General features: G+C 43.9%; 1 protein-coding gene across 1 annotated transcript in view; it reads left to right on the plus strand.

The window, feature by feature from the left end:
• The window catches only part of Mgat5 (alpha-1,6-mannosylglycoprotein 6-beta-N-acetylglucosaminyltransferase), a 242,092-nt gene that overhangs the window by 145,664 nt on the left and 70,594 nt on the right, over positions 1-25,834 (plus strand). Inside the window, exons 9-10 of the mRNA XM_051147291.1 lie at positions 1,177-1,311; positions 11,558-11,691. Of these exons, the coding sequence (XP_051003248.1) occupies positions 1,177-1,311; positions 11,558-11,691 (269 nt within the window). The remainder of the gene's footprint in view (positions 1-1,176; positions 1,312-11,557; positions 11,692-25,834) is intronic.

The following is a 25,834-nucleotide window of genomic DNA, read 5'->3' on the forward strand; positions in this document are numbered from 1 at the left end:
ATTGGTCAAGCATTGCCATGGGATGTGAACAGGGAGAAGAGTGGAAGGGGAATGGCTGCTTTCTGAGTCCATGGCAGTTGCGCTTTGGACTTTTTTTCTGACTAATCAAGTTCACATTTGGCGTCATTTTATTAGAACATGGGCAGTTTTGGATGCCAGGATACAGGAGGGTTGGTCACTGGCTGAAAGGTGAGCTAATGAAGATGTCTAAGCCACAGGTCCAGTTCTATAATGAATCACTCAAGATAGTGTGGGGTTGTGTAGGGCTATACTAGAGCTGAGGGGCTGGGAACAGGAGGTGTTTAGGAAATACAAACAAAAGAGAGAGAATGTCATAGATTTCTATGTTCATTGTGTGACTTTTTCTGGGGACACGTGGTCATCTGTTCACCCCAGATAAGGCTCCAATGAAAGACCAAAGAGCTGATTCTACCCAAGTCCAGCTTGGTGAACCAGTGAATTTATTGGGGTTACTTAACAGGGTTGTGCATGAGGAATTACCTAGAAGGAACATGGTAACTCGAAGGCAGCTGCTCACTAAAAAGCCCTCACTGAAGCTGCGGCCTCTCAAGCTCCCTGCACGGCCAGGCAGGCAGATCTACTGGCCAGAAGATCTTCTCTCTTAAGCCATTGTTACTGCTTATATAAGCCCAGGGAGGCTCCTTGGGAATCTTGTGCCTCAGGAGCTTCTTGGGACTTATGAGTCTCAATTACTTCCTGGACCTTTTAGGTTTTATTTCCTGGGTCTTAAAGAGCCTGCCTCCAAGAGAGTCTATTTGAATTTGGAGGACATATCAGCACAGCAGTATTTCAATACTCCCGTTCCCAACTCCGAAGGAAAATGAGAACAAATTTTTGGAGAGATGACAGGTTAGCTCTCCCATGTCTGCTCCACAGTGCAGGTGGATTACACAGCTTCTAGAACTTCACGGGTTGTGTTTATACGCCAGCATCTAATTTCCGCAGGTCAGAATGGGGGCTCTGAAGAGTTGAGGCAGCCTTGAATCATCAGCCCATGATCTTTAATAAGGACTTGAGGTGTGATTTTAACCTATCACATTCCCCTGGTTTCTTACTGTAAAGCTATTGATTTATATTTATTTATTTATTTATTTATTTATTTATTTATTTATTTATTTATTTATTTATTTATTTTTCCCATTTGCCCCACTCCAGGATCATGAAGAAGGTCGTTGGGAACCGGTCTGGCTGTCCCACTGTAGGAGACAGAATCGTTGAGCTTATTTATATTGATATTGTGGGACTTGCTCAATTTAAGAAAACTCTAGGACCATCCTGGGTTCATTACCAGTAAGTACTGCATGCTCAGACCTTTCTCCCCCTAACAGGGATTGTGTCGGTAGTTTTTTGTTTGTTTTTGTTTTTAAGGACAATTAAATATTATCTTTTGAACTGTATGAAGTGCACTTGTCATTCCTAATGAGATTCAGGTTACTCCACTGACTGTATGCTTCCTGGGACTGTTCATTATTTATATTGATAGTCTGAGAATAGAAACAGGTGTGCAGCTGAGCATAATGACACACACCTTTCAATTCCATCATTCAGGCGGCAGAGGCAGGCAGACCTATGTGAGTTCAGTGTTAGCTTGGTCTACATAGTAAGTTGCAGGACAGTCAGAGCTACATAGTGAAACCCTGTCTGGAGAGAGAGAGAGAGAGAGAGAGAGAGAGAGAGAGAGAGAGAATATCTTATATATTTAATCAAATAATGATTTATTTATTTGTGTGTGTGTGTGTGTGTGTGTGTGTGTGTGTGTGTGTGTGTGCATTCCATAGCATATACATGGCAGTCAGAGGACAACCTTTGAGAGTTGGATCTCACCTTCCACCTTTATAAGGCAGGGTCTCTCTCTTATCCTTTCTGTGGATGCACAGTTTACTTCAAGCTAACTGTCCTCTGAGCCACAACAACTGATTTTATCAGTGCTAAGGATAGGATAGAACTCAGGGTTTTATGCATGCTGGACAAGCCAGGCATACTACATTCCAACCCCTTCTTTACTTCTTTTCTTTCCCTCCTTCCTTCCTTCCTTCCTTCTTTCCTTCTTTTTTCTTTCTGTCTTCCTGTCTTTCTTTCTAAGTTGAAAACAGTTTCTCTATGTGTCCCTGGAACTCTCCCTGTAGACCAATCTGGCCTCATCTATTTGTTTTCTAATTGTGATTAATGAGAGAAATATTTTTGATGCTGTCTACTGTGTTAATTTTATGTCACTTTGACCAAATACATGAGCAAGAACCCTTATAGAAGGAAAGGGTTTTTTTTTTGTTTTGTTTTTTGTTTTTGTTTGTTTGGTTGGTTTTTTTGTTTTGGCTCATGGCTTCAAAGGCTTCAGCCTATTGTGGCAGTTGAGAGTAGGCAGGGCAGCTCATTTCATAGCAGTCAGGAAGCAGAGAATGCCTTGACTGCCAGATTTCTCTTTCTTCTGCATTCTGCCGGGAGGCTCCAGCTCACAAGATGGCAATACCCACATTCAGGGTAGACCTTCTCTTTGGTTGATCCTCTCTGGAGATGTGCTCACAGACATACCTAGAGGTTTGCTTCTCCAATCTCCTTAGCATTTCTCTAAATTCAATCAAGTTGTCACTCAAAATGAACCATCACATACTCTAACTTATCCAATACATGAATAGCCCAAAGTGAGCCTTTATCTTTCCTCTTAGATATGTTTAGTACTTTTTAACTTTAAAGCTCCTAGGTTATTTCAGACTGGAAGTTATTTAAGAATTAGACAAAAATGAGAAGTGAAAATACAAGTTTTCTCAAAAATTCAAGGTCTACAGTCATCCATTGTCTATAAAACCCCCTTTCAAACTTTCCCCCAACAGCAATGATTTTCTCATTGGGCAATGAAATATTTATAGCAAGGAGATTGATGGGAATAGAAACTGTATTAAGGGTTTCTGTTTTGACTGTGTTAACTAAGTTGAATGACTGTTTGATTGTGTTAATTGTTGACTGGTGGGCTATTGGCTATGTTGAATGATTGTGTTGACTGTTGATTCTGTTGATTATGTGCTGCTATGCTGAATGATTGTTGTTGGCTGGCTGTGCTGAGTAAGTAGACTGTGCTGATTATGTTGACTTTGCTGGATGACTTTGATAGCTGTTGACTGTTATCTGTATTGGCTTTACTGACTGTTGACTGTATTAACTATTGAATGACTGTTGACTCTGCTAAATATATTGAATGATTGTTTTGACTATGTGGTCTGTGCTGGCTGACTGTTGACTGTGTGAACTGTGCTAAATACCTATTGACTGTGCTGGCTGACTGTTGACTACACTGACTGTGTTGATTGTGCTAATTCTTTTGAATGATAGCTATGTTGACAGTGTTGACTGTGCTGACTATATATGTTGTCTGACTGTGTTGATTGTGATGGTTGTATTGACTGTTGAGTATATTATCCTAATAGTATCTGTGTTCTTTTCCTTTGCTTGGGATATTACCATTCTTTTTATTTTTAGGAAACTTTGGATTGGATCATACTTTGTCCTTTTTGTTAACTTTTTTCTTTTGTACATGTGTACAGGTATATGTATGTACGTGTTCATGTACATGTGTGTAGGTGTGTATGCACATGGAGGACAGAGAACAACCTTGAGTGTCATTCTTCAGAAACACTCTCCACCTACTTTTGAGACAGCCTTTTGATGACCTGGAACTGGCCTATAGTCTGGCTGGCCAGTAGTCCCCAGGATCTACCTGCCTCACTTCTTCAGGACTGGGTTTCCAAGCATGCACCAAGCACTGTACACACTATACCATCTCCTTAGCTCCAGCACACCCCTCTCTTTGAAATCATATTCTCCCTATTATTCATTTGTTTGTTTTTCTTCACAAATCATAAGCCATAACTTTTTTTTTCTTAGTGTTATAGAAACTTAGTTGTATAGAACATCTTTCTTCTTGGTTAATAAGCCATACTGCAAATACAATTTGTTTCTAAATGATAGCCTTAAGGAAAGAATATCAGGGTTGTTCCTTTCCACCATCCCATAAATTTTAGACATCTAGAAAACATGCAAAGAAAACTGGGCAATTCAGGCCTCCATAGAATCTGATGTTCTTGTTATTAAGAAGGACTGTTTAGATGGAAAAAAATTCTCAGTGGTGGTGTTTGGGTCAATTAAGAAAGGCCATGTCATTATTAAAATGGTCACTGTCGATTGGTATTTGATGCTTGCTGTGTGAAATGTTTATGGCTGAGCATAATGTTTTTCCTTGGTCTGAATTAACAGTAAACAGCAGGAACTCTCTGGGTGCTTTAGCCCTCAGTCTTTGTTTAGTGACAAAGCTACAGTTTCATCAAATGACAAGCAGGCTGCCTCAAATTTTTCTTGCCTACTTCTTGCCCTTTAAATATGAAAAGTGGCACCTAGGGATAGTGTCCCATTTGTGTCACACTGGCCTATTGTTTATGAAGCCTTGGGTTCAGTCCCCAGCACTTTATAAACCAAGCATTGCAGCACCTGCCTGTAGTCCCAGCACCCAGGAGGTACAGACAGAAGGACCAGAAGCTCAAGGTTATCCTTGAGGGTAGCCTAGGTTACAGGAGACCCTACCCCCCCAAAAAAAAAAAATAAAAGGAAAGAGGGGCACCAATGAGGTGGCTCCAATGACAAAGTGTTTGCTGTGCAATATGAGGGCCTATGTTAGGGTCCCTGTATCTACATGAAGGGTCTGGCATGGTGGTGCACAATTGCAGTCCCAGCATAGGGAAACCGAGACCGGAGGCTCCTGGAGCCCTCAGGCCAAATGCTTGAGCCAACTCAGTGAGTTATAAATTTATGAGATATCCAGTCTCAGAAAATATGATGGAGAACTACTAAGAAACATCTGGCATGCACACACACACATATCAGACAAGTGCACACACACACACACATATCACACAAGGTTGCACACACACACATACATGTGTGCTCACATGTAGGAACATGCACAGATATACAACACATGCACACAAAAGAAACCATGAGACTGTGGCCATCTTGCTTGATGGTAGGTGGTGGGGGCTGCATCCCATGTTTGTGATGTCATCTTCAGACTTTTCAGTGAGCAATAAGCCCTTTAGGACTGTTGACCTTGGGAAATACTTGTAAAATCTAATTTGGATAAGGACCTAGGAAATTCGATTAAACACTTATTAAGTGCTGCTGTGCTACTTGTACTCTAGGAGGTACTGTGGAACTCACAAACCTTCTGCTCCACAGCAGGCCTTAGCCAAGCGTAGAGGATGTTCAGGAATGTGAGACACACATGGTCCATAGCACGCCAGCTTTCACACCAGACTGCCAGCTAGAAAGCAGGCCCCGAGTTCCTGATTCTCTCTCACACTGTGGTGTAGCGTTGAGCAGTAAGAACTTTCCAGGAGTCATTTGGTATCGCTGCTGAGGTCCCTGTTAGAGGAAATGCCAGCTGCCTTGGGCATTGGGGCAAATACATGTTTAAACCCTTAGAAGATTCCTGATGTGAATTTTAGGCACACAGTGGGCATCCAAAGCAGTGGCGTACATATTAGCAACTGTAGTTCCAAGATATAGCCAAGGAGGACATTGAACTAGAAGCTCTCTAGCCTCCACCTCCCAAGCATGTGGCTTCTGAGGAGTGATGCCAGAATTTGACCTCTGGCCTCCACAAGAATGATACACACACATTCTCTCTGTGTCTGTCTGCCTGCCCCGCCCCCCCTCTCTCTCGAACACACACACATGAACATACACATCCCCAAAGAGAGGCCTGTCATTGTGCTAAGAGCGGCTTTGAGAAAGCCACAGAAGAAGCCAAGCAAGGACATTGTCCCAAGGTTAGCCCACAGTTCACTCTGGCCACGCCCTTCCCTCCTTTTTGTCTTGTTCTTGTCTAGGCAAATGGTGGTGAGACGGGCACACAGAGATGCCAGTGGACAGTTGTATTTCCTGGAGGATGTAGTCTAGCATTTGGACTTGGCTGGTTTTATTTTGTTTTTGTTTTCAGAATCTTACATCAAAGTGAGAGTTTGGAGGATACAAGGGATGGGATAACAATTGAGATGTAATATGAATAAATCAATAAAATATATTTTTAAAAAAACAAAGTGAGAGTTTATAAAAATTTAGAATAGCTCCCTGGTAATAAAAAAATAAAAATAGGGCTGGAGAGATAGCTCAGTGGTTAAGAGCACTACCTGCTCCTCCAGAGGTCCTGAGTTCAATTCCCAGCAACCACGTGGTGGCTCACGACCATCTGTAATGTGATCTGATGCCCTCTTCTGCAGATAAAGCACTCATATAAAATAAATAAATAAATTTTAAAAAAATAAATAAAAATTAAAAATAAAGGAAGAAGGAGAAAGAAATAGTCCTTAAAAGTGTTTCTACCATCTGTCCTAAGTGCGGGCTTTAATTTTATTTAATTGGGTGTGTATTGGTCCAGCGGATGTTGCTGGGAAGTGTGCTGACAGAGGACAACATCGAACAGGTCTGTCCCCATTGGCCAACCCCACAAGCTTAGTTTGCATGTTTTGGGAATCATCAGTTAAGCCAGTGCAGCCTAGATCAATGATGCTGGTCCTATAACTCCTTTCTCCCACTTATCCTTTGTGCCTGTCCACCTGGGGTCAGGATGCTCTCATTGTAAGAGGCCAGCTTGTGGTAGTGTAGGCTCTGAAACCACATATAGTCTGTGTGTTTTCCGCCATGTCATCATGGATGGTCTACTCACCCATATACAGTGTATCAACAGCAGGGTGTGGCCAGGTTCCAATAATCTTGCATTTTCTACTGTGGACATGTGGGCGAGCTTCGAGGAATTTTCCTCTGTCCGTGTTTTGTTTTGTTTTTTGTTTTTTAATCATTTGAGAATGTGAAACCTGAGAGAAAGCTCAGTCAGTGAAGTGTTCTACAATGTTCCAGGACCTGAGTTCTATCCCCAGCACCCACGTTACAAAGCTGGACATGGTGTTACATGCTTGCAACACCAATGCTGAGGGTTAGAGACAGGAGGACCCCTAGGACTCTCTTGCCAGCTGGCCTAGCCTATTTGGCAAATTTCAGGTAGTGAGAAACTTTGTCTCAAAAGAAGCCAAGGTATAAAGAGACAGTATCCAAATCAACAAAATCAGAAATGAAAAGGGAGACATAACAACAGACACTGAAGAAATACAAAGAATCATAAGATCCTACTTCGAAGGCATATATGCCACAAAATTTGAAAATCTAAGGGAAATGGACAATTTTCTTGATCAATTTCACTTGCCAAAATTGAGTGACGAACAGATAAACAAGTTAAGTAGTCCCATTTCCCCTACAGAAATAGAAGAAATCATTGATAGTCTCCCAAGCAAAAAAAGCCCAGGGCCAGATGGTTTCAGTGCAGAATTCTACCAGACCTTCAAGGGGGCACTAATACCGATACTCTTCAAGCTACTCCAAAAGATAGAAATGAATGGAACATTACCAAATTCATTCTATGAGGCCATAGTCACATTTATAATTAAACCTCACAAAGACCCAACAAAGAAAGAGAATTTCAGACCAATTTCTCTTATGAACATTGATGCAAAAATACTCAATAAAATACTTGCAAAACAAATACAAGAACACATCAAAGATATCATTCACTGTGACCAGGTAGGGTTCATTCCAGGCATGCAGGGATGGTTTAATATACGGAAATCCATCAATGTAATCCACCATATAAACGAACTGAAAATAAAAAACCACATGAGCATCTCCTTAGATGCAGAGAAAGCATTTGATAAAATCCAACACCCATTCATGTTTAAAGTTCTGGAGAGATCGGGGATACAAGGCACTTTCCTCAACATAATAAAGGCTATATACAGTAAGCCAATAGCCAAAATCAAAGTAAATGGTGAGATACTCAAGGAAATTCCTCTAAAATCGAGAACAAGGCAAGGCTGCCCACTCTCTCCATATCTCTTCAATATAGTACGAGAAGGGTTAGCCAGAGCAATAAGACAATAAAAGGAGATCAAGGGTATCCACATGGGAAAGGAGGAAGTCAAAATATCCCTATTTGCAGATGATATGATAGTGTACATAAGTGACCCTCAAAATTCCACCAGAGAACTACTACAGATGATAAATACCTTCAGCAAATTGGCTGGATACCAAATTAACTCAAAAAAGTCTGTAGCCTTCCTATACACAAATGACAAGCTTGCAGAGGAAGAAATTAGGAAAACCACACCCTTCACATTAGCCACCAGCAATATAAAATATTTAGGAGTTACTCTAACCAAGGAAGTGAAGGACTTGTTTGAAAAAAATTTCAAAACTCTGAAGAAAGAGATTGAAGAAGACAAAAGAAGATGGAATGATCTTCTTTGCTCATGGATCGGGAGAATTAACATAGTAAAAATGGTCATTTTACCAAAAGCAATCTACAGATTCAATGCAATCCCGATTAAAACACCTACACAATTTTTTAAAGACATTGAACATTCAATTGTGAACTGCATATGGAAAAACAAAAAACCCAGAATAGCTAAAACAATCTTGTACAATAAAAGATCCTTCAGAGGAATCTCTATACCTGATCTCAAGCTGTACTATAAAGCAACAATAATTAAAACAGCATGGTACTGGCACAGCAACAGGCTGGTTGATCAGTGGAATCGAATCGAAGACCCAGATATGAATCCACACACATATGGTCACTTGATTTTTGACAAAGAAGCCAAATCCATTCAATGGAAAAAGGATAGCATCTTCAACAAATGGTGCTGGTCTAACTGGATGTCTATGTGTAAAAAAAATGCAACTGGACCCATATTTGTCATCTTGCACAAAACTTAAATCCAAGTGGATCAAAGACCTCAACATAAAACCAGAGACACTAAGTCATATAGAAGAAAAAGTGGGAAAGGGCCTGGAACACATTGGCACAGGAGACAACTTCCTGTAAAGAACACCAACAGTCCAGACCTTGAGGTCAACAATCAATAAATGTGACCTCATGAGGCTGAGAAGCTTCTGTAAGGCAAGAAACACTGTCAAGAGAACAAAGTGACAGCCTGCAGACTGGGAAAAGATCTTTACCAACCCTACATCTGACAAAGGTCTAATATCCAAAATATATAAAGAACTCAAGAAATTAAGCACCACCAAACCAAATAACCCAATTGAGAAATGGGGCTTGAAATTGAACAGAGAATTCTCAACAGAGGAATATCAAATGGCTGAGAAACACTTAAAGAAATGCTCAACCTCCTTAGTCATCAGGGAAATGCAAATCAAAACAACTCTGAGATTCCATCTTACACTCATCAGAATGGCTAAGATCAAAAATTCAAGCAACACCACATGCTGGCGAGGACGTAGAGAGAGAGGAACATTCCTTCATTGCTGGTGGGAATGCAAACGAGTACAGCCACTTTGTAAATCTATCTTGTTCTATCTTAGAAAACTGGGAATAGGGCTTCCTCAAGACCCAGCTATTCCACTCCTTGGAATATACCCAGAAGATGCTCCAGCACACAACAAGAAAATTTGCTCAACCATGTTCATAGCAGCCTTATTCATAATAGCCAGATCATGGAAACAGCCTAAGTGTCCCTCAGTAAAAGGATGGATAAAGAAACTGTGGTACATATACACTATGGAATACTACTCAGCTATTAAAAACAAGGAATTCCTGAAATTTGTGGACAAATGGATTGAACTAGAAATGATCATAATGAGTGAGTTAACTCAGAAGCAGAAAGAGTCAAATGGTATATACTCACTTATATCTGCATACTAGCCCAAGGGGCATGTCCCATGAAAGTCTTCACTTACCAGGAAATTGGGACAGAGGGGAGGACATCCTATTGGGTCTCTAAATGAGAGAAGCATGGGAGAATAGCAAAGTAGAAGGATCCAGAGGGTCCTAGAAACCTACAAGAAGAACATTATGATAGGCAGATTTGGGCCCAGGGGTCCCGCTCAAACTATGGCAGCAGCCAAGGACAATACAGGCCATAAACTTCAAACCCCTACCCAGATCTAGCCAATGGACAGGACATTCTCCACAGTTGAGTGGAGAGTGGGGTATGACTTTCACACGTACTCTGGTGCCTCATATTTGACCAAGTCCCCTGAATGGGGAGACCTGGTGGCACTCAGAGGAAGGATACCAGGCTACCAAGAAGAGACTTGATACCCTATGAGATTATATATAGGGGGAGGAAGTCCTCCTCAGTCACAGTTATGGGGGAGGGGAGTAAGGGGAAAATGGGAGGGAGGGAGGAATGGGAAGATACAAGGGAGGGGATAACGATAACCATTGAGATGTAATATGAGTAAATTAATAAAATTTAAAAAAAGAAGCCAAGGTAGAGGGTACCCGGAGAATGACAGCCCAAAGTTGACCTCTGACCAACACACACACACACATACACAGAGAGAGAGAGAGAGAGAGAGAGAGAGAGAGAGAGAGAGAGAGAGAGCTCTAACCTATGCACATACACAGACACATACCCAGGTACACAAAAGAGTATAAACCAATTCTTAGCTCACAACCATACCAAGATAACTGGCGGGCCAAGTTTGGCTCAGTTTAATAGATGAATGAGGCTTTATTGTACGGCATCAGGTCCTAGCCAATCTAGCAATCAAGTCCTATTATATTATAGTTGGATATGTAAAAGCTGCCCCCACCCAGTAAATGAAATTGCAGTCTGTTTTTGTGTCACTTCGATATAATACTGGAGCCAGACTTATTTGCTGTGGAATGGAATTTATTTTTCACTGTTGGAAACTGAAAAGTCCAAGATGGAGTGGCTCCCATCCAGTGAAGGCCATATCCTACTGTGCAAAGTTCTGCCTTGGTCTCTAGTCATCCTCTTATAAAGCTACTAATGGCATCATGGGCCTGCATGTATCATCTCCACAAACCCTGCCTTCAAACATCATCAGCATACCAGTGTGCAGAGTGCCTCTCCAGGGCAAAGCAGGTCCTTATAGCTGTAGCACTCACATCACCAAAACTCCAATGTGGTTAATTGATGAAAAGGTCGGCAGAGGCCGAAAGCCCCGAAGCATGCCCTATGTTCTAAGCAGAGTACAAGCTGTGCATATAATGGTGCTTTGTGTCTTTCATCATATTGATTAGGCACCTACTGTATGCCCAGTCCCACTGAGGGCTAAGTCCACTGTGGTGAATCTTGCAGGCCCCTTCCAGCATTCACGGGTATTTATCTTACTGGTATTTGCACCGCCCTTGGTGGCTAGCCAGTTCCACCTGCCTGGGTGGCTGCGGCCGGCCTTCCTTGCAGGTGTAGACGTTTGACGTGCGTGATATTCCAAAGGCACCTGGCTGGGTGGGTTGGGGTGTAGCTTAGCGGTAGAGCGTTTAGTTAGCTTTGCAGGAGGAGCTGGGTTTAAATCCCAGAAGCATAAACAGAAATGCAAAGCGAACATAAATTAGGAACATAAGAACAAGCTCTTTCCGGTGGCGATTTTACTTTTTTCAAGCATTTGTCTGTTTGTCTGTCTGGAACTAGAGCATCTGGTTATGGTTTGACATGCAGCGCTTTCTTTGCAGGTGCATGCTGCGAGTGCTAGACTCCTTTGGAACAGAACCCGAGTTTAATCATGCGAGTTACGCCCAGTCGAAAGGCCACAAGACCCCCTGGGGAAAATGGAGTCTGAACCCACAGCAGTTTTACACCATGTTCCGTGAGTATTCATTCATGTGTGGTCTCTGCCTTTCAGAACGCTGCTGAAGATAGGCGCGGAGGTTAACTAGACAACCATCCATCTGGGGCTGTGCCTCTCGGGACCCTTAGCTGGGAAAGTGTGTGCCTTTCAACGTTTTTCTTGGAAATAATTCTTCCTGTAATTGGGATTACAGGTGAACATTTTGAGTAGTGACTTGAAATGTCCTAGAGAAAAGTGTCCAGTACAGATTACCAGGAAAAGCCACATGGAAAAGGCCTGCAGATCACCTTTGAATGAACGGTCACTGCTCATGCCCCAGCACCATATCCGTGCTGCCGAGGGGCCACTGCATCCTTAAGAGGAATGAGGCCTTCCATGTCAACTGGTCTTTCCACACAGTTCAGTCTTAATTATTTGAGCATGAAACTATTTTGGGAAGAGATGGGGGATTCAATTCAGGGTTTCTCTATGTAGCTCAGGCTATCCTAGAACCCAAGTTGTGGACCAGGCTGGCCTCAAACTCACAGAGATCTGCCTGTCTCAGTCTCCTGAGTTCTAGGATTAAAGGTGTGCACCACCACTGCCTGGCTGAAGCTCTTAAAGGAAAATATAATCTCAGAGCTGTGGAGATGGCTCACTGGGCATAGCACTCCCCTGTAAGCTTGAAAACTGAGCTCTGATCTGCAGAACACACGCAAGTGCCATGTTCTTCCCTGGTATTCGGGCATTTGCATCAGCACATCTGCAATCCCAGCCCTCCAGGGGTGGAGATGGGATTCCCAGAACAAGCTGTGTAGCTTGAGTAGCCAAATCCGTGACTCTGGTTCAACTGAGAGACTGCCTCAATATAGAAAGTGGAGAGCAACTGAAGAAAATACCTGGCATAAATGTCTTGCCTCAACATGCACAGCGTTCACACATACATGCACAGACATGTGCATGTACCCACACATACCGACGCACATGCATGCCACACACATTTTCAGAATTAGGGCTATTTTAATGTCAGCTTCTTACTTTGCTGGTCCCTTTAACTGCTGGACTCAGACTGTTCTGTCTCCTCTTGCTGCCCTTGCTGGTGTTCGTGTGCGGTTTGATGAGCTTCTGCACTCAGGGCGTTTTCTATATGGCCTAGAGAATGACTTACAAAAGCTACAGTTTTAGTTTCAAATGAGGGGCTTAATGGAGCATGTAGCAAGCAAAAGTAAAAAAACAGAAAACAAAACCAAACAGCATCAAACCAAACGCCAAAGAATCACTGTGGGTACTTACAACATCCAACAGACACCTGGAGTGGCCTGAGAGAGCAAACAGGGGCATGGTCATCAAATTGGTTCTTACAGCATCCAGCAGAAATCAGCTGAGGAAGAAGCAGTCATGTTGGGGTCTCCACTGACTTCTAGCTTCCAGTTCTCATGAAGACATCTTTATGCACAGAATAAACAGTAACCTTGACTGGAAAGGGAGGCCTTCCCTGTAGTGAGAATTTTGGAATTTTAGTTTCTTTTAAAACACAGAAATATATGGCTAATTGTTTGTTTTCACCCAGGTGTGGGGCTCTGGGCTGCTTCGCTTCACACCAGCTGACTATGATTTGCCTCGTGCTCTGGTGGGGACATACTTTTGCCAGCTGTAGATAGTTTCTGCAATTGTGTGACGTTCGGAATTCAGGGGACTTTTCAGAGGCATGGGAGGTTGTTGGCTGCTGTTGGTTGCCATTGGTTCTTGGTCAGGGTATGTTAAGTAGTCGTGTGCAAAGAGGAAACAAGAAAAAGAAAGTAGCTCTCCTGATGGCGAAGATCAGACTTGCCCCAAGGAGCTCGAGGCTTCTAGTCAGCAGGATGTAGTCTAATGCTCGCCCCTTTGTAGCCTCTGACTCTGTTCAGGGATCTCTTTCCTTTCCTCTCTATTCTTTTTTTTTTTTTTTTTTTTTTTTTTTCTCTCACATCTAATGTTAAGGGGTTGAAAGGGAAGAAGAAAAGGGGTGAAGAAATGTAGAAGAAAGAAGAGCCCACAAAGTAGTAAAACAGCAGACACACTTCACCTGTCCTCAAAGCGTGATAGCAGGTTGTTTTGCCACGGGGTCACGGGGCCAGCCCCTCCTCGGACAAGGGCTCTTGCAGGAAACGTTGAGACAGCCTTGCTTGGATCTAAAGTAGGAGATTCCTGCCTTACTTCCAGAGTCAACTTCTCTGTGTGCTCAAACAGTCCATTATAGTCAACTGACATGGTGGATGTTACAAATCTTCTTCGGACCGATGCCCTCGCTGGCCCTGCTGCTGGCCTCTGAGACATTGCCATGACAGCCTTTCTCCCTCCTCTTGCTTTCTTCCTGTTCACCTCCGTTCCCATATTCTTGCCTTATTTCTAATTGGCCACAGACTGTGAAGCCAAGTACCAAACTAGACAGGTTGTGCCAAAGCTAAGTTATGATTAAGTCCCCACCTCTATGAGGAGGGTAAGTTCTATTCTGGAAATGAATGGAGCCATTTATTTGAAGGCTAAGGATTGAGAGCCCCACCCCCACCCCCTTTCCAGAGTTATCACTATTATTTCATTTAGACATACCCATGCTAAAATGAATTTCTGAAATGTCAGTCTATTCTTTGGCTGACTCAAGGCCCTATTGATGCCTGAGCTGACGTGTCTCCATGCCCCCCTACCCTGCTGCCTATGGCTGCCCCTTGTGCCTTATGCAGCTTCCCAGAGGTCATCCTTTGCTTCATCCCTGAATGTCTTGATGAACATGTTAGAATAATCCTTAGGAAATCGGTCTGGGGGAAAAAAGAATTAAGAAGGGTGTATGGCAGATGAGGCAGCAGTTTTAAAAATCACCTCATGTGTGTGGCCTGGGGGAGATGCTTCAGTTGGTAGAGGGCTGTGAAGACCTGAGTTGGGTCCCTGGGGCTCATGGGAAAAGCTAGGTGTGGCAGTGTGCACCTGAAACCCAGTGTTGGGAAGGAGGAGAGAGACGTGGATCTTGGAAAATCACTAGCTGATCAGCCTAGCCCACTTGGTCTCAAAAAAAAAGTAGATGGTGCCTAAGAAATGATGCCAGAAGTTGTCCCCCAAACTCTACATGCACGCATGTGTGTGTGTGTGTGTGTGTGTGTGTGTGTGTGTGTGTGAGAGAGAGAGAGAGAGAGAGAGAGAGGAGAGTGTGTTACGTGTGTTACCTATTTAAATGTTCTTTTGAGCCCAGAGACCTTGGTGAGAGCATGCTGTGTGTAGGATAGACATCATTATTATTATCATCCTGTTATTGTCATCTGTCCCACAAGCACAGTTCAGGGAACAAACTAATATTTGGTGCACCAGGTAACAGATGGCTGTCAGCATGGCAGGGCATGATTAGGGTCGGCCTGGGGTCTGACCTTGCTATGCAATTCTGAGTCTGGAAAGAAGGGGCAGCCAATCAACTACGCAGTGACCTGCGTTAGGACCAGGAGGTACAGCTTGTGCATGCATGCACTTTCTGAGACATGATAGCACTAGCCTTGTGCCCTGCCCCAGAGAAGAGAGGGAGTCTTCTCCTGTAGAGGAGTGGGACACAGCACCCTGCAGGCCTGCTTTAATCCTGTGGGCAAAGGCTTTCAGGAGCCTGCCTTCCTTCAAGTGAAAGAAGTTCTCTGTTTAAAATGAAAGCCAGAAGCAGAGAATGCTTTCTCTGAACCTGGGAGAGGGATACGGTTCCTGGATTCAGCAGAAATCGGGGAAAGTTGACACAGTTGAATGCCTTTTAAGAAAAGAACCCGCAGAGCAAAACATTAGCAACCACGCTGAAAGCAAACAGCATAGTAGAGAGTGTTTACATGGTTATTTGAGACTTAGAGGAATGTGGAGGAGCCGAGGTATCTGTACACAAGGAAGGCACATTACAGCATTGATGTGGAGACCTCAGGTACTCAGTCTGAAAGGATATCAGTGAAGTCATAGAAATGAAACACCTGGCTGGGAGATGGCTCCATTAGTCCAGTATCTGCCATACAAGCCTGAGAACCTGAGTTTGGTTCCCATAACGCAAGTAAAAAGCCAGGCATGTTGGTACAGGCCTGTAATCCCAACACTGGGGAGGCAGAGAAAGGTGCATCCTTCAGCCTGCTGGCCAGTCAACTTAGCTAAATCAGCTTCAGGTTGATGAATATACCCTGTCTCCAGAAAACAAGATGGATGGTACCAGAAGAGTGGCATCTGAGGAAGTCTTCTGACTTCCATACATAATCTGCATAACATACATATATATAACACATGCACTGCACACCATACAACATTTCAGACAGATGTTTGCTTTGAAAAGGACCAAAAGTTAAGCCACCCTGATGAGGGTCATGAACTTGAAAGCCTTCAGACCTGGCCTCCCCAAACATCTTTTTCCATATAGAAGAGCCTCCTCCTAGACTAAGTCAGATTGCAGATGTGAGGTAGGGAAGGCAAGGGAGCCAGGAAGGACCACGGGGATGCTATCAGGAGTTCAGAGCATCCCCAAACAGTATCAAAAGAACACTGGCTACAGTGGATTAAATTCAAATGAATCAAAAATAGTCAGTGGGGCTGGGAATGCAGCTGAAGTCAATAGAATGCTTGGCTAGCATGCTCAAAGCCCTAAGTTCCACCACACTAACTGGGGGTAGTGTTCCCCACCTGTAATCCCAGCACTCAGAAGGTGGAGGCAGGAGGATGAAATGGCCAAAATTATTTGGCTACATGACAAAGTCAAGCCTAGCATGAGATATATGAGACCTTGTCTTTAAAAAAACAAGCAGTTAATGAGTCCCGAATGATGTGATGATATGCCAAGCAAGAAAGTGTAGTGGGTCACCTTTGCAAGTTGCTATGATACCATCTCATTACTCTGAATAATAAAGGGGGAAGAGCCCAGCTTTGATCTTCTTGCCTTTCTAGCACAAATTGCATTTGAAGATAATCAAGTGGTTGATAATAAGAAACTGTTAATAACAGGGAAAACAGAGCTGCCAAAGCAGGCAGGAGGAGGGATTAAGGAGTGAGCTGCTTCAAACTCTGAAGGGGAATACAGATCCAGTGACCATCAGCCACTGCGGAAACCCGTCAGGTAGCAAGTTGATGGGGGATTTCCCACGGATAGGACTGTCTTCAGAACAGGAGCTATGGCATTGGGAAGCGATCATAGTGTCTAGACGTGTTGCCCTATCCAGACCCTGCCCTCAGTGACCTCCAATACCTGGTCAAGAGGGTCTCTTCCCCCATGTGACAAGACTAGTTTGTTGGGCAGCTGTAGCTGTCTGGTGATCTACAATTGAAAACTGTTTCTTTAAACAGAGAAGAATCGTGCCAATATGTATCTTTTCTTTTTCTTTTAATTTATTTTTTTTAATCTGCTCTCATGTATTCCAAGCTAGCTGTGAACTCACTATGTAACTATGGATGGCCTTGAACTCTGATCCTTCAGTTTCCACCTCAGGGCTACAGATGTTACAGGCATGAACCACCATACCCAATTCATACAGTGCAGGGGTGAAACTCAGAGATTCATGAGTTCTAGGCAAGTATTCTCCCAACTGAGCTATATCCTCATTCCTCCCTTTAAATATTTTTGTTTTTTTGTTTTTTGGGGTTTTTTTGTTTTGTTTTGTTTTGTTTTGTTTTGTAAGAGCTAAGGACCAAAGTGAGGGTCTTATACTTGCTAGGCAAACACTTTTCCACTGAACTAAATTTCTAACCCTACCCCTTTATAATTGTTTTTCCATTAATTAATTCATCTAATTTACTTACTTTCCCACCCTCCTCTCCCCCATCCTTCCCTCTCACCTCACCTCCCCCACTTCTTTCTCCCCAGAGAAGGGGGTTCTACCATGGATACTTACCTTCCTTGGCATAACTAGCTGCAGTAGGACTAGGTGTATCTTCTCCTTTGAGGCTAGACCAGGACCTCAGTTAGGGGGAAGGGATCCAAAGGCAGGCAACATAGAGACAATCCCTGTTCCAGTTGTTAGAGGACCCACATGAAGACCAAGTTGCACATCTGTTATATATATTTAGGGGGCCTAGGTCCATCCATGCTTCAACACTGTCTGTATTTCCAGTACTAGTCAAGAACCTATTTAAGTAGCACTTTTGTGCTCTGCATTTTGAGGGATGTCGTCTTGTTCTGTCTCAGAGAGAATCAACTCTACCCATCTCTAGGCGCCTGGAACCACTCACTAGCCATTAAGGCTTTGTTTCAATGTCTGTCTATGAATGTTAGTCTACTGTGAATGCATTTTCTGTAAACACTGAAGGCATATATTCTCTCTCTCTCTCTCTCTCTCTCTCTCTGTCTTTTTATACTTCTCAGTCTCAAACAAGGTGTATTATACCTTTGTAAATGATGAAAAAATATTTACCCACACTCAGTGAAATATAGAAGTTATTTGAGAGACTCACCTAAGAAAGAAAGAAACCCCACAAAACTCCAAAATAGATAACTTGCACTGTTTCTTATCTCTTGTTTGGATAGCTCTAATTAGCTCATAATACCCTGTTTCACAGTTTAATCTGGTTTCCATAAACATTTTGGCCAGGGTAAAATGATCATTTGATCTAATTGAATTCCCCCATCTTTCTCTGGAGACTGTATCTTTAAGAAGCAATAGCAGCTGCACTGAGACTGCCCCACCTGGCTTCAGGCAAGCTTCAGTTCAGACAGGAGTCTCTGCCTGAAAACATCCCGGTAGCCTTTGGGGCTACCTCAGAGCCCTTCCTTGTTCCCTAAGCAAAGTCAGATGTGCTGTTTGTTGAGACACAACAGTGGCTTTGATACCTGAAGCACTTTAGCATCCCAGAAGGCTCAGGGCCCTTGGTAGCCTAGCCTCATCAGCTAGTGACTTCCTTCCTTCCTTCCTTCCCTCTGGCCTCCCTCATGTTTTTTCAACTGTGTCAGACACACTTACACCCCATGGCCTTTGCAGTGGCTGTTACATTTTCTGGAACATTCTTTCCTGTTCTTTGACTCTATGTGTAACTCAGATGACCCTTTGGTGAAATTTGCCCTTTGATGAAATTTGAAAATGCAAATCTCTTCCAGCTCCCTCCACCCACCCATCCCCCACACCTCTCACCTGTCTTAAATCCTCTGGAACTTTTTGTCACCCAGCATTGATACTTTTTCTTTTGTGTCTTTTCCCTTCTTGCCATCTGGGCTATAGGAAGACATCCTGGGGTTTCTCTGTTTTGTTCATGGTAGGCGTTACCTACTGAGTGAATTTAAATAAAATCAAAGGATAATATCTTTTCAGTTTGTGGCTCATGCAACAAAAATCAGAGAAGAGTAAGAAATACTCAAAATTCGGACTGGGCCTTGGTTCTGGTGAGAGAGTGAGTGCCAACCCAACAGGAGGTCCTGATTTCACCCCCAGCATTTCATAAACCTGGTGTGGTCATCCTCACCAGTAATCCCAGCACTCAGGAGGAAAAGAAGCCAGAGGACCATTCTCTCCTACAAAAACATTCAAAGTCAGCCTGGGCTACATGAGACCATGACTTAAGAAGAAGAAATCTGCGGGCCTAAGGGTACCTTGCATTCTTAGATGAGAAATCTGACTTACTCTTTTCTTCTTACAGAGCTTCTATCCTTAGGGCTTGAGGCGTCACACAAACCACGGTGACTGTTAGAGCCACTGCTACTGATTTCCTCACTCTGGGTTTCTGCCAGGGTTTGGGGCTCCCAGCCACTGTATGATCAGAAGAGACTTTGGTCTGACAATAGTGAGAACTTTAGTATTGAGCCGGTTCTCCGTCCTGCAAACCCGTCAGCTTTCACTGAGCTTAGGCGCTTCCATGCACAGCTTTACCCTAAGGACAATCAGCAGGGCTTTTGCTCCCAGTCAGACCTGCAGATTAGTAGCCTGAGGCTCTTCCATCTGAGGATCAGCCCTCAGGAGGGGGTTCTCTTATCAAGTTCATCCCCACCCCCCCACCCCCCCCACAAAGTGCTGCTTTGACCCTTGAAAGGCTCACTTGGATGTACCTCTGAGAACAGCTCAGAAACTCAGGATTTCAGCTCCACTGTGCTTTGCTGTTTTCTCTAGATCTCACCCACTCTCCTCCCAATGAGCCAAGCATCATAACCATTCAAAAACATCAGTTTTGGTAAAATATGAAAAGTGTAGACACTATCCATATGCACCTTTAAAATCCAGATGGTGGGCTGCTGAAATGGCTCAACTGGTAAAATGCTTGCTGGGCAAGCATAAGGATATGAGTTCAATTCCCAGAGGCTATGGTAAAATGCCACATAAGGTGTTGTGCCCTTTTAATCCCAGTGCTAGGGAGGCAGAGATAGGAGGACCCTTGAGGCTTGCTGGCCAGCCAGGCTACCCTGCCTGCTGAAGTCTTAAAAGACCCTACCTCCAAAATTAACAAAACAAACAAAACAAAAAACCAACAACAACAACAAAACAAACAGAACAAATTGAGGGCTAAAGAGATGGCTCAGCATCTTGAAGAGGAACCTAGTTTAGTTCCCAGCACCCATACGGCAGCTCACAACCATGTGAAACTCCTGTACCAGGAGATCTAACACCCTCTTCTTGTTTCCAGGGTCACCAGAAATGCATGTGGTGCACATCTATACATGCAGGCAAACACTCGTGTGCAATAAAAATAAATAAATAAATAAATAAACTTTTTAAAAGTGTATAGCTAGAGAAATGACAACCAAGATCATCCTATGATGTGTACACACACACACACACACACACACACACACACACACACACACACACACATATAATATACATATGCGTGGGCACGTACATACACATGTAGCAAAAAACAAAAAAAAGTGTGTGTGTGTGTTGGGGGGTAAGATGTAACAGGATCCCCTTTAGTCTGAAGATAAGAACTACCTATAGACCTAGAGGGTAAGAAAACCCACTGATGGTGGATATTGTTAGGCGGTAAGATCATAAGTAACTTCTATCTTTATATCTTTCTCTGTTACAATTTTTTTTTTTTTTACGCTGAGGACATATATCAGATATAAACAGGAAAAGCAATTAAAGCATTTGTTTTTAGGGGAAAGAAAACCTTTTTTATTGCCAAAAGTCGATGTGTCCTGAGCTCTCTGAAAGGTGGAGAGGAGAGAGGCAGTTGACGAATCTTGAGAAGTTTACCCCCCTCGGGCCTTGGGCCTAGTAGCTATGAAGACTAAGATGCATCCAGGCTGGGGCTTGGGGTTCTATGCTTTGGGATTGGGTAGTGTGGGTGTAGCTCAAAATTCCTAGAGGTGTTTAAGATTTACCAGGAAAAAAACAAAAACAGCCCTTGGAGATTCATTCAATTAAAAGCAAAGTCAGTTTCACTTACTAAGAATTTTGTACTTATTCTTGAAGAAGGCAGGCGGGCCTGAGCCGTGGCTCGGTTTGTAGAGTGCCTGACTAGTGTGCATGAACCCTGGGTTCACACAACGGAAACAGGCCATAGTGGTGCACTGTGGAGGAGGAGCAGGAGGACCAGAAGTTCAAGGTCATCCTCAGCTACATAGCCAACACAGGCTACATGAGAACACGTCTCTGAAATTAAAAAACAAAAATTTTTTTAAGTCCATATACATATGATAAAAGCTGTTCACAAAACTGCAGTGGTGTGGTCTATACATGTACGGTGGTGTATAATATACATATCTATGTACATTCTCTTTATGTTTTAAGCTACAGTAGAACATGATTTTGCTCTGAAAGTGTGGTTTATTGCCATTATTTAGGGTGCAAAAAATAAAATCTATACTACCGTTCTGTCTGTGAGAATTGTGCAAGAAGGTTCTGGCTCAGCATCCCAGGATTGCTTGCCCCTTCGGTGAGAGCTCACTGTGCCCTCATCTCTTACAAATTTGTTGTGGTGGTAAATGAAAGAGTGGCTATCATATGCTCCGCTCATTATTTTTCTTGTGGCTGTGACGAAGTACCTGACCAAAGAAAGTTTAATGTTAAGAAAGGTTTTTCCTTTGCCTCAAGGTCAATGTTGGTATGAGGGTGGAGGGTGGGAAGGGAGGCCCGGCAGCAAGAGTGCGAGGGAGACGCTCACGTGTGACCAGTCAGAAAGCAGAGAGAGAGGTGAACGCTGGGGCTCAGCTTACTTCCTCCTTTCTGTTCAGTCCAGGACCCCAGTCCATGGGATGTGCTGCCCACAGGCAGAGTGGGTCTTCCCTTCTCAACTTACCCAGTTGCTAGAAGCTTCCTCACAGACTCGCCATGAGGCTGCCTCCCTAAGCGGTTCTAGCACTGTTCTAGTTGGCGGTGATTGCCGACCCGTGCTCGGGACAGAACTTGGAAAGTAAAGAGAGCTTGGATATCAGGGTGGTTTTTGTAGGAATCCTGGTTGTTTTTCTCTTCTGGGATGGACTAATTATAGAAGACACTGCATTCCCTGGGTCTCGTGACTGACCTTCAGATGCAGATGTCCAGCCTCAGGCCCTCTGAGCACAGCGGATGACTGTGTTCTCAAAGTAAGGCAAAGTTAAAAAAAAGTCACCTTGGGTTGAGTTAGAGCCAAGTGAGAAGTCATGGTTTTAAAAATGTGTATGTACATGTGTGGTTTGGCGGCCAGGGTGCAGGTGCCAACCGGGTCTGGAGGCAAGGAATCCCGCTTGGAGCTAGAGTTCCAGGTGGTTGTGAGCCGTCAGGTGTGGGTGCTAGAAACCAAGCTTGGGTCTCTTGGAAGAGCAGCCAGTGCTCTTAACCACTGAGCCTTTTCTCTGGCAACAAAAGGTCATTTCAGGTAGCTTCAGCCAGGCCTGTGGCTTTGGATTCTTTATAAGAGTGAAGAATGCTTGTATTGGTAGTAAGGTTTTGTTTTTTGTTTTTTGTTTTTTGTTTTTTTTTCACGTGTCTGGATGCCCACAGCTACTAGGAGCCTGGGGTCACACCTGCTTGTGTGTTGAAGAAACCCGGGGGTCTGCAAGTTGTGTCACCTAGACTAGGGGCACGGAAGGGTCAGATGTGTGTTCTGGCAGTGTGTGTCTGTAAGTGTGTGAAGTCCTCAGCCACCAGCATGCCAGGTGCTGCCCCTCAAGTTATCTCACAATGAAACTGAGAGTTGAAGCTTTCAAAATGTAGAGGAAATTTCAGGGGGGGCGGGAGCTTCTGTGTATCTCGTATTTCTCCCACAGTCTCAAAGGTAATTTAGTACCAAACTATAGTCACACACCACAGCACAGTAAGACTAGATGGGGGTGTGGCTCTGTTAGAATGCTTGTCTGGCAGGTAGCACCACATAAGCGAGTTGCAGTGGTTACTGCCTGTAATCCTGGTAAGAGGGAGATGGAGGCAGGAGGGCAAGTCCAAGGTCATCCTAGGCTGTACAGTGAGTGGGATATATAGTGGGCCACATGAGACCCCGCCTGTTCCTTTCCCCACACCATTCAAACTATAAGCTAAAAGAATCTTTGACACTCACAAAAGTTACACATGTATTCTTTTCTTCTTTGGGGGATCTTTAAATATCATATTTTTATTATGCTTTAGATAGTAATATGCCCTATAATAAGACTCACAATATATTTTAGATGGTTATCTTGTTGTAAGTGCCCACATGGGGACTTAGACAAACTGAGTCACAGAACAACTATCTCAAGAGTGGACTGTTAGTCATTTTAACTGTTTCCTGAAAATAAACATTAAAAACTATCATCTTAAAGTCTAGGACCTCAGATCCCAGTGTGGGCCTTTTAGAGTAACAAGAGAAAGGATCCTTAGAATGCGCGGGCTGTTTTCCCATTACTCTGGTTTTCAGTTCTAGTGCCCTCCCCTCTCTTGCTCCTTAAAAAGGAGGAAAAAAGAAAAACTAGCAGCCAGCCCTTGCTTTGTCTCTTGTTGGCCATAGAATTTATTCAGTAATTTACTCTTCAGCTAAGTGTAGCTATGGCCCATGCCTCTGGGCACTTGTTCAAAAACACAGAAACGAAATAACAGATTGGCTTGACAACACAGCTCCCCAGTCACAGCCCTGTTATCTCCTCCTCCTGTCACCTCCATTAGGCACCAGCCCGGGAGACTGGCTGGTGACACATAGTATTTACGTAGCCTGTGCATCTCTGCAGAGCGTGCCTTTGCAGCTCTTCATCCTCCTGTCCCTCTTCATCCTCCCGTCATAAAGATGGCTGGGGCGTCTCATTCTTAGCAGGTCACCTCTAACTGGCTGAAAGGTTCCTGGGGGCTGGGAAGTGGCGCATCTTCAGCACCCACATAAAATCGTGGGGTGTGGCAGCACTCACAGTTTCAGCCCTGGAGAAGTGGAGAAGGGAGCTCAGCCTAGTGGAAGCAGTGAACTCAAGTTCAGTGTAAGACACTGGGGGGAGGGGGGCACTAAAGATACGGCTCAGTGGTTAAAAACACACACTGCTCTTAGATTCCCAGCACCACATCCTGTCTGGCACGTCCCAACTTCCTATAACCAGGCTTCTAGAGGATCAGATGCCTTCTTCTGGCCGCATGCAGGCACACAGCTATACACATAAAAAATAAGTGATTTTTGGTGGCGCACGCCTTTAATCCCAGCACTCGGGAGGCAGAGGCAGGTGGATCCCTGTGAGTTCGAGGCCAGCCTGGTCTACAAATTGAGTCCAGGATGGCCAAGGCTACACAAAGAAACCCTGTCTCGAAAAAACAAACAAACAAACAAACAAACAAAAAAGACATAGTAAGGTGGAAATTGATTGAGGGAGACACCTGACCTCTGGTTTACACATGCATATAATCACACTTGTGTGTGCGTGCCCCCACCCCACCCCCACCCCACAGAACTTCTGAACTGATTTTGTATCTAGCAAAACAGTCCTTGGCTCTTAGAGACCCCAGAGCAAAGCAAAAGAGATGTTTGCGTAAATTTAGCTCCACTTAAGTTAAGAACCAAAGGTGAATGGGCGTGGCTGAAGCTGCATCCTGTGGCTCGCACTGAGTGGCCAGTCTCAGATACTGGGGGAGTTTGCTTTTGTGTTACTTCTGGCGGTTTTGTTCAAGTCAGACCAAACAAGAGTTGTTTCCTTTCTTATCAGCCATGTGTGGCCTTAGTCGAGCCATCTCCTGACAAGATGAAATTTATCTGAACAAGATTGGAGGTAGAGTTGACGTGGGGTCTCTATTTAGTCAAGAGAGATTTGTCTTCTAGTCAGCCTCCTCATGCAGGGCTGAGGTGATGCCTCCAATAGATAAAATAACAAAAACAGGAAAACCTGAGTTCAATTCCCAGAACCCACCTAGGAAGCCAGGCGTGATGACACACACTTGAAACCCTAGCTCTGGGGAGGTAGAGACGGAGCTAGCTCTCCAGGCTCACTGCCAGGCTGCCTACCCAGTCGGTGAACCCTAAGCCCTAGTGAGGGATCCTGTCTCAAAAACAAAGTAGACAGCACCTGAGGGCTGGCACCTGATGTGTCCTCAGACCTCCACTCACACGTGCACGCATAGGCATACACAACACACATACACACACACACACACACACACACACACACACACACACACACACACACACATTCCAAAACCTATAGACACAGAATACAAGTGTTCTTGAGTGCTATGGTATAACTTCCCACTTAGTATGTCATATGATGAAGTTGTAGAACTCGTAGGTAGGGAGGACCAGAGGAAAAAAAAATCTTCTTCCAGCATAGCCTGCCCTGTACACATCACAGCTTTGCAGGGATTGGCTTTTAGAGGGGTTTGTACTCCAGAGACCCTCGCTTTTTGTGTGGTCTTCAGTCTGCACACCTGACCAATATAACCCCTAGTGGCAATCATATCTGGCTGTTGGTTACAGTTACTTAAGGAGACCTGTCTTGTTGCCAGGCAAATGATAACCCACACCTTTAATTCCAGCACTCTGGAGGCAGAGACAGACAGATCTGTGTGAATTCGAGGCCAGCCTGGTCTACAAAGCGAGTTCCAAGACAGTCAAGGCTACACAGTGAGACCCTGTCTCAAAATGCTGTGTGTGTGGCTGTTGTGCAGGCAGCCTCACCTATACTTAACCAAGTCAAAATGGCTAGGATGTCATCAAGCCATAAATTTCATGGGACCACTGTTTTCTTACTATCTATGTTTGACCATGATAGTGGAATATATGCCTGTACATCGTGTGTGTGTGTGTGTGTGTGTGTGTGTGTGTGTGTGTGTGTGTGTGTGTGTGTGTGTAGGCCAAAGGTGGT

The sequence above is a fragment of the Acomys russatus genome, chromosome 6 (genome assembly GCF_903995435.1).
Source record: "Acomys russatus chromosome 6, mAcoRus1.1, whole genome shotgun sequence".
Taxonomy (NCBI): domain Eukaryota; kingdom Metazoa; phylum Chordata; class Mammalia; order Rodentia; family Muridae; genus Acomys; species Acomys russatus.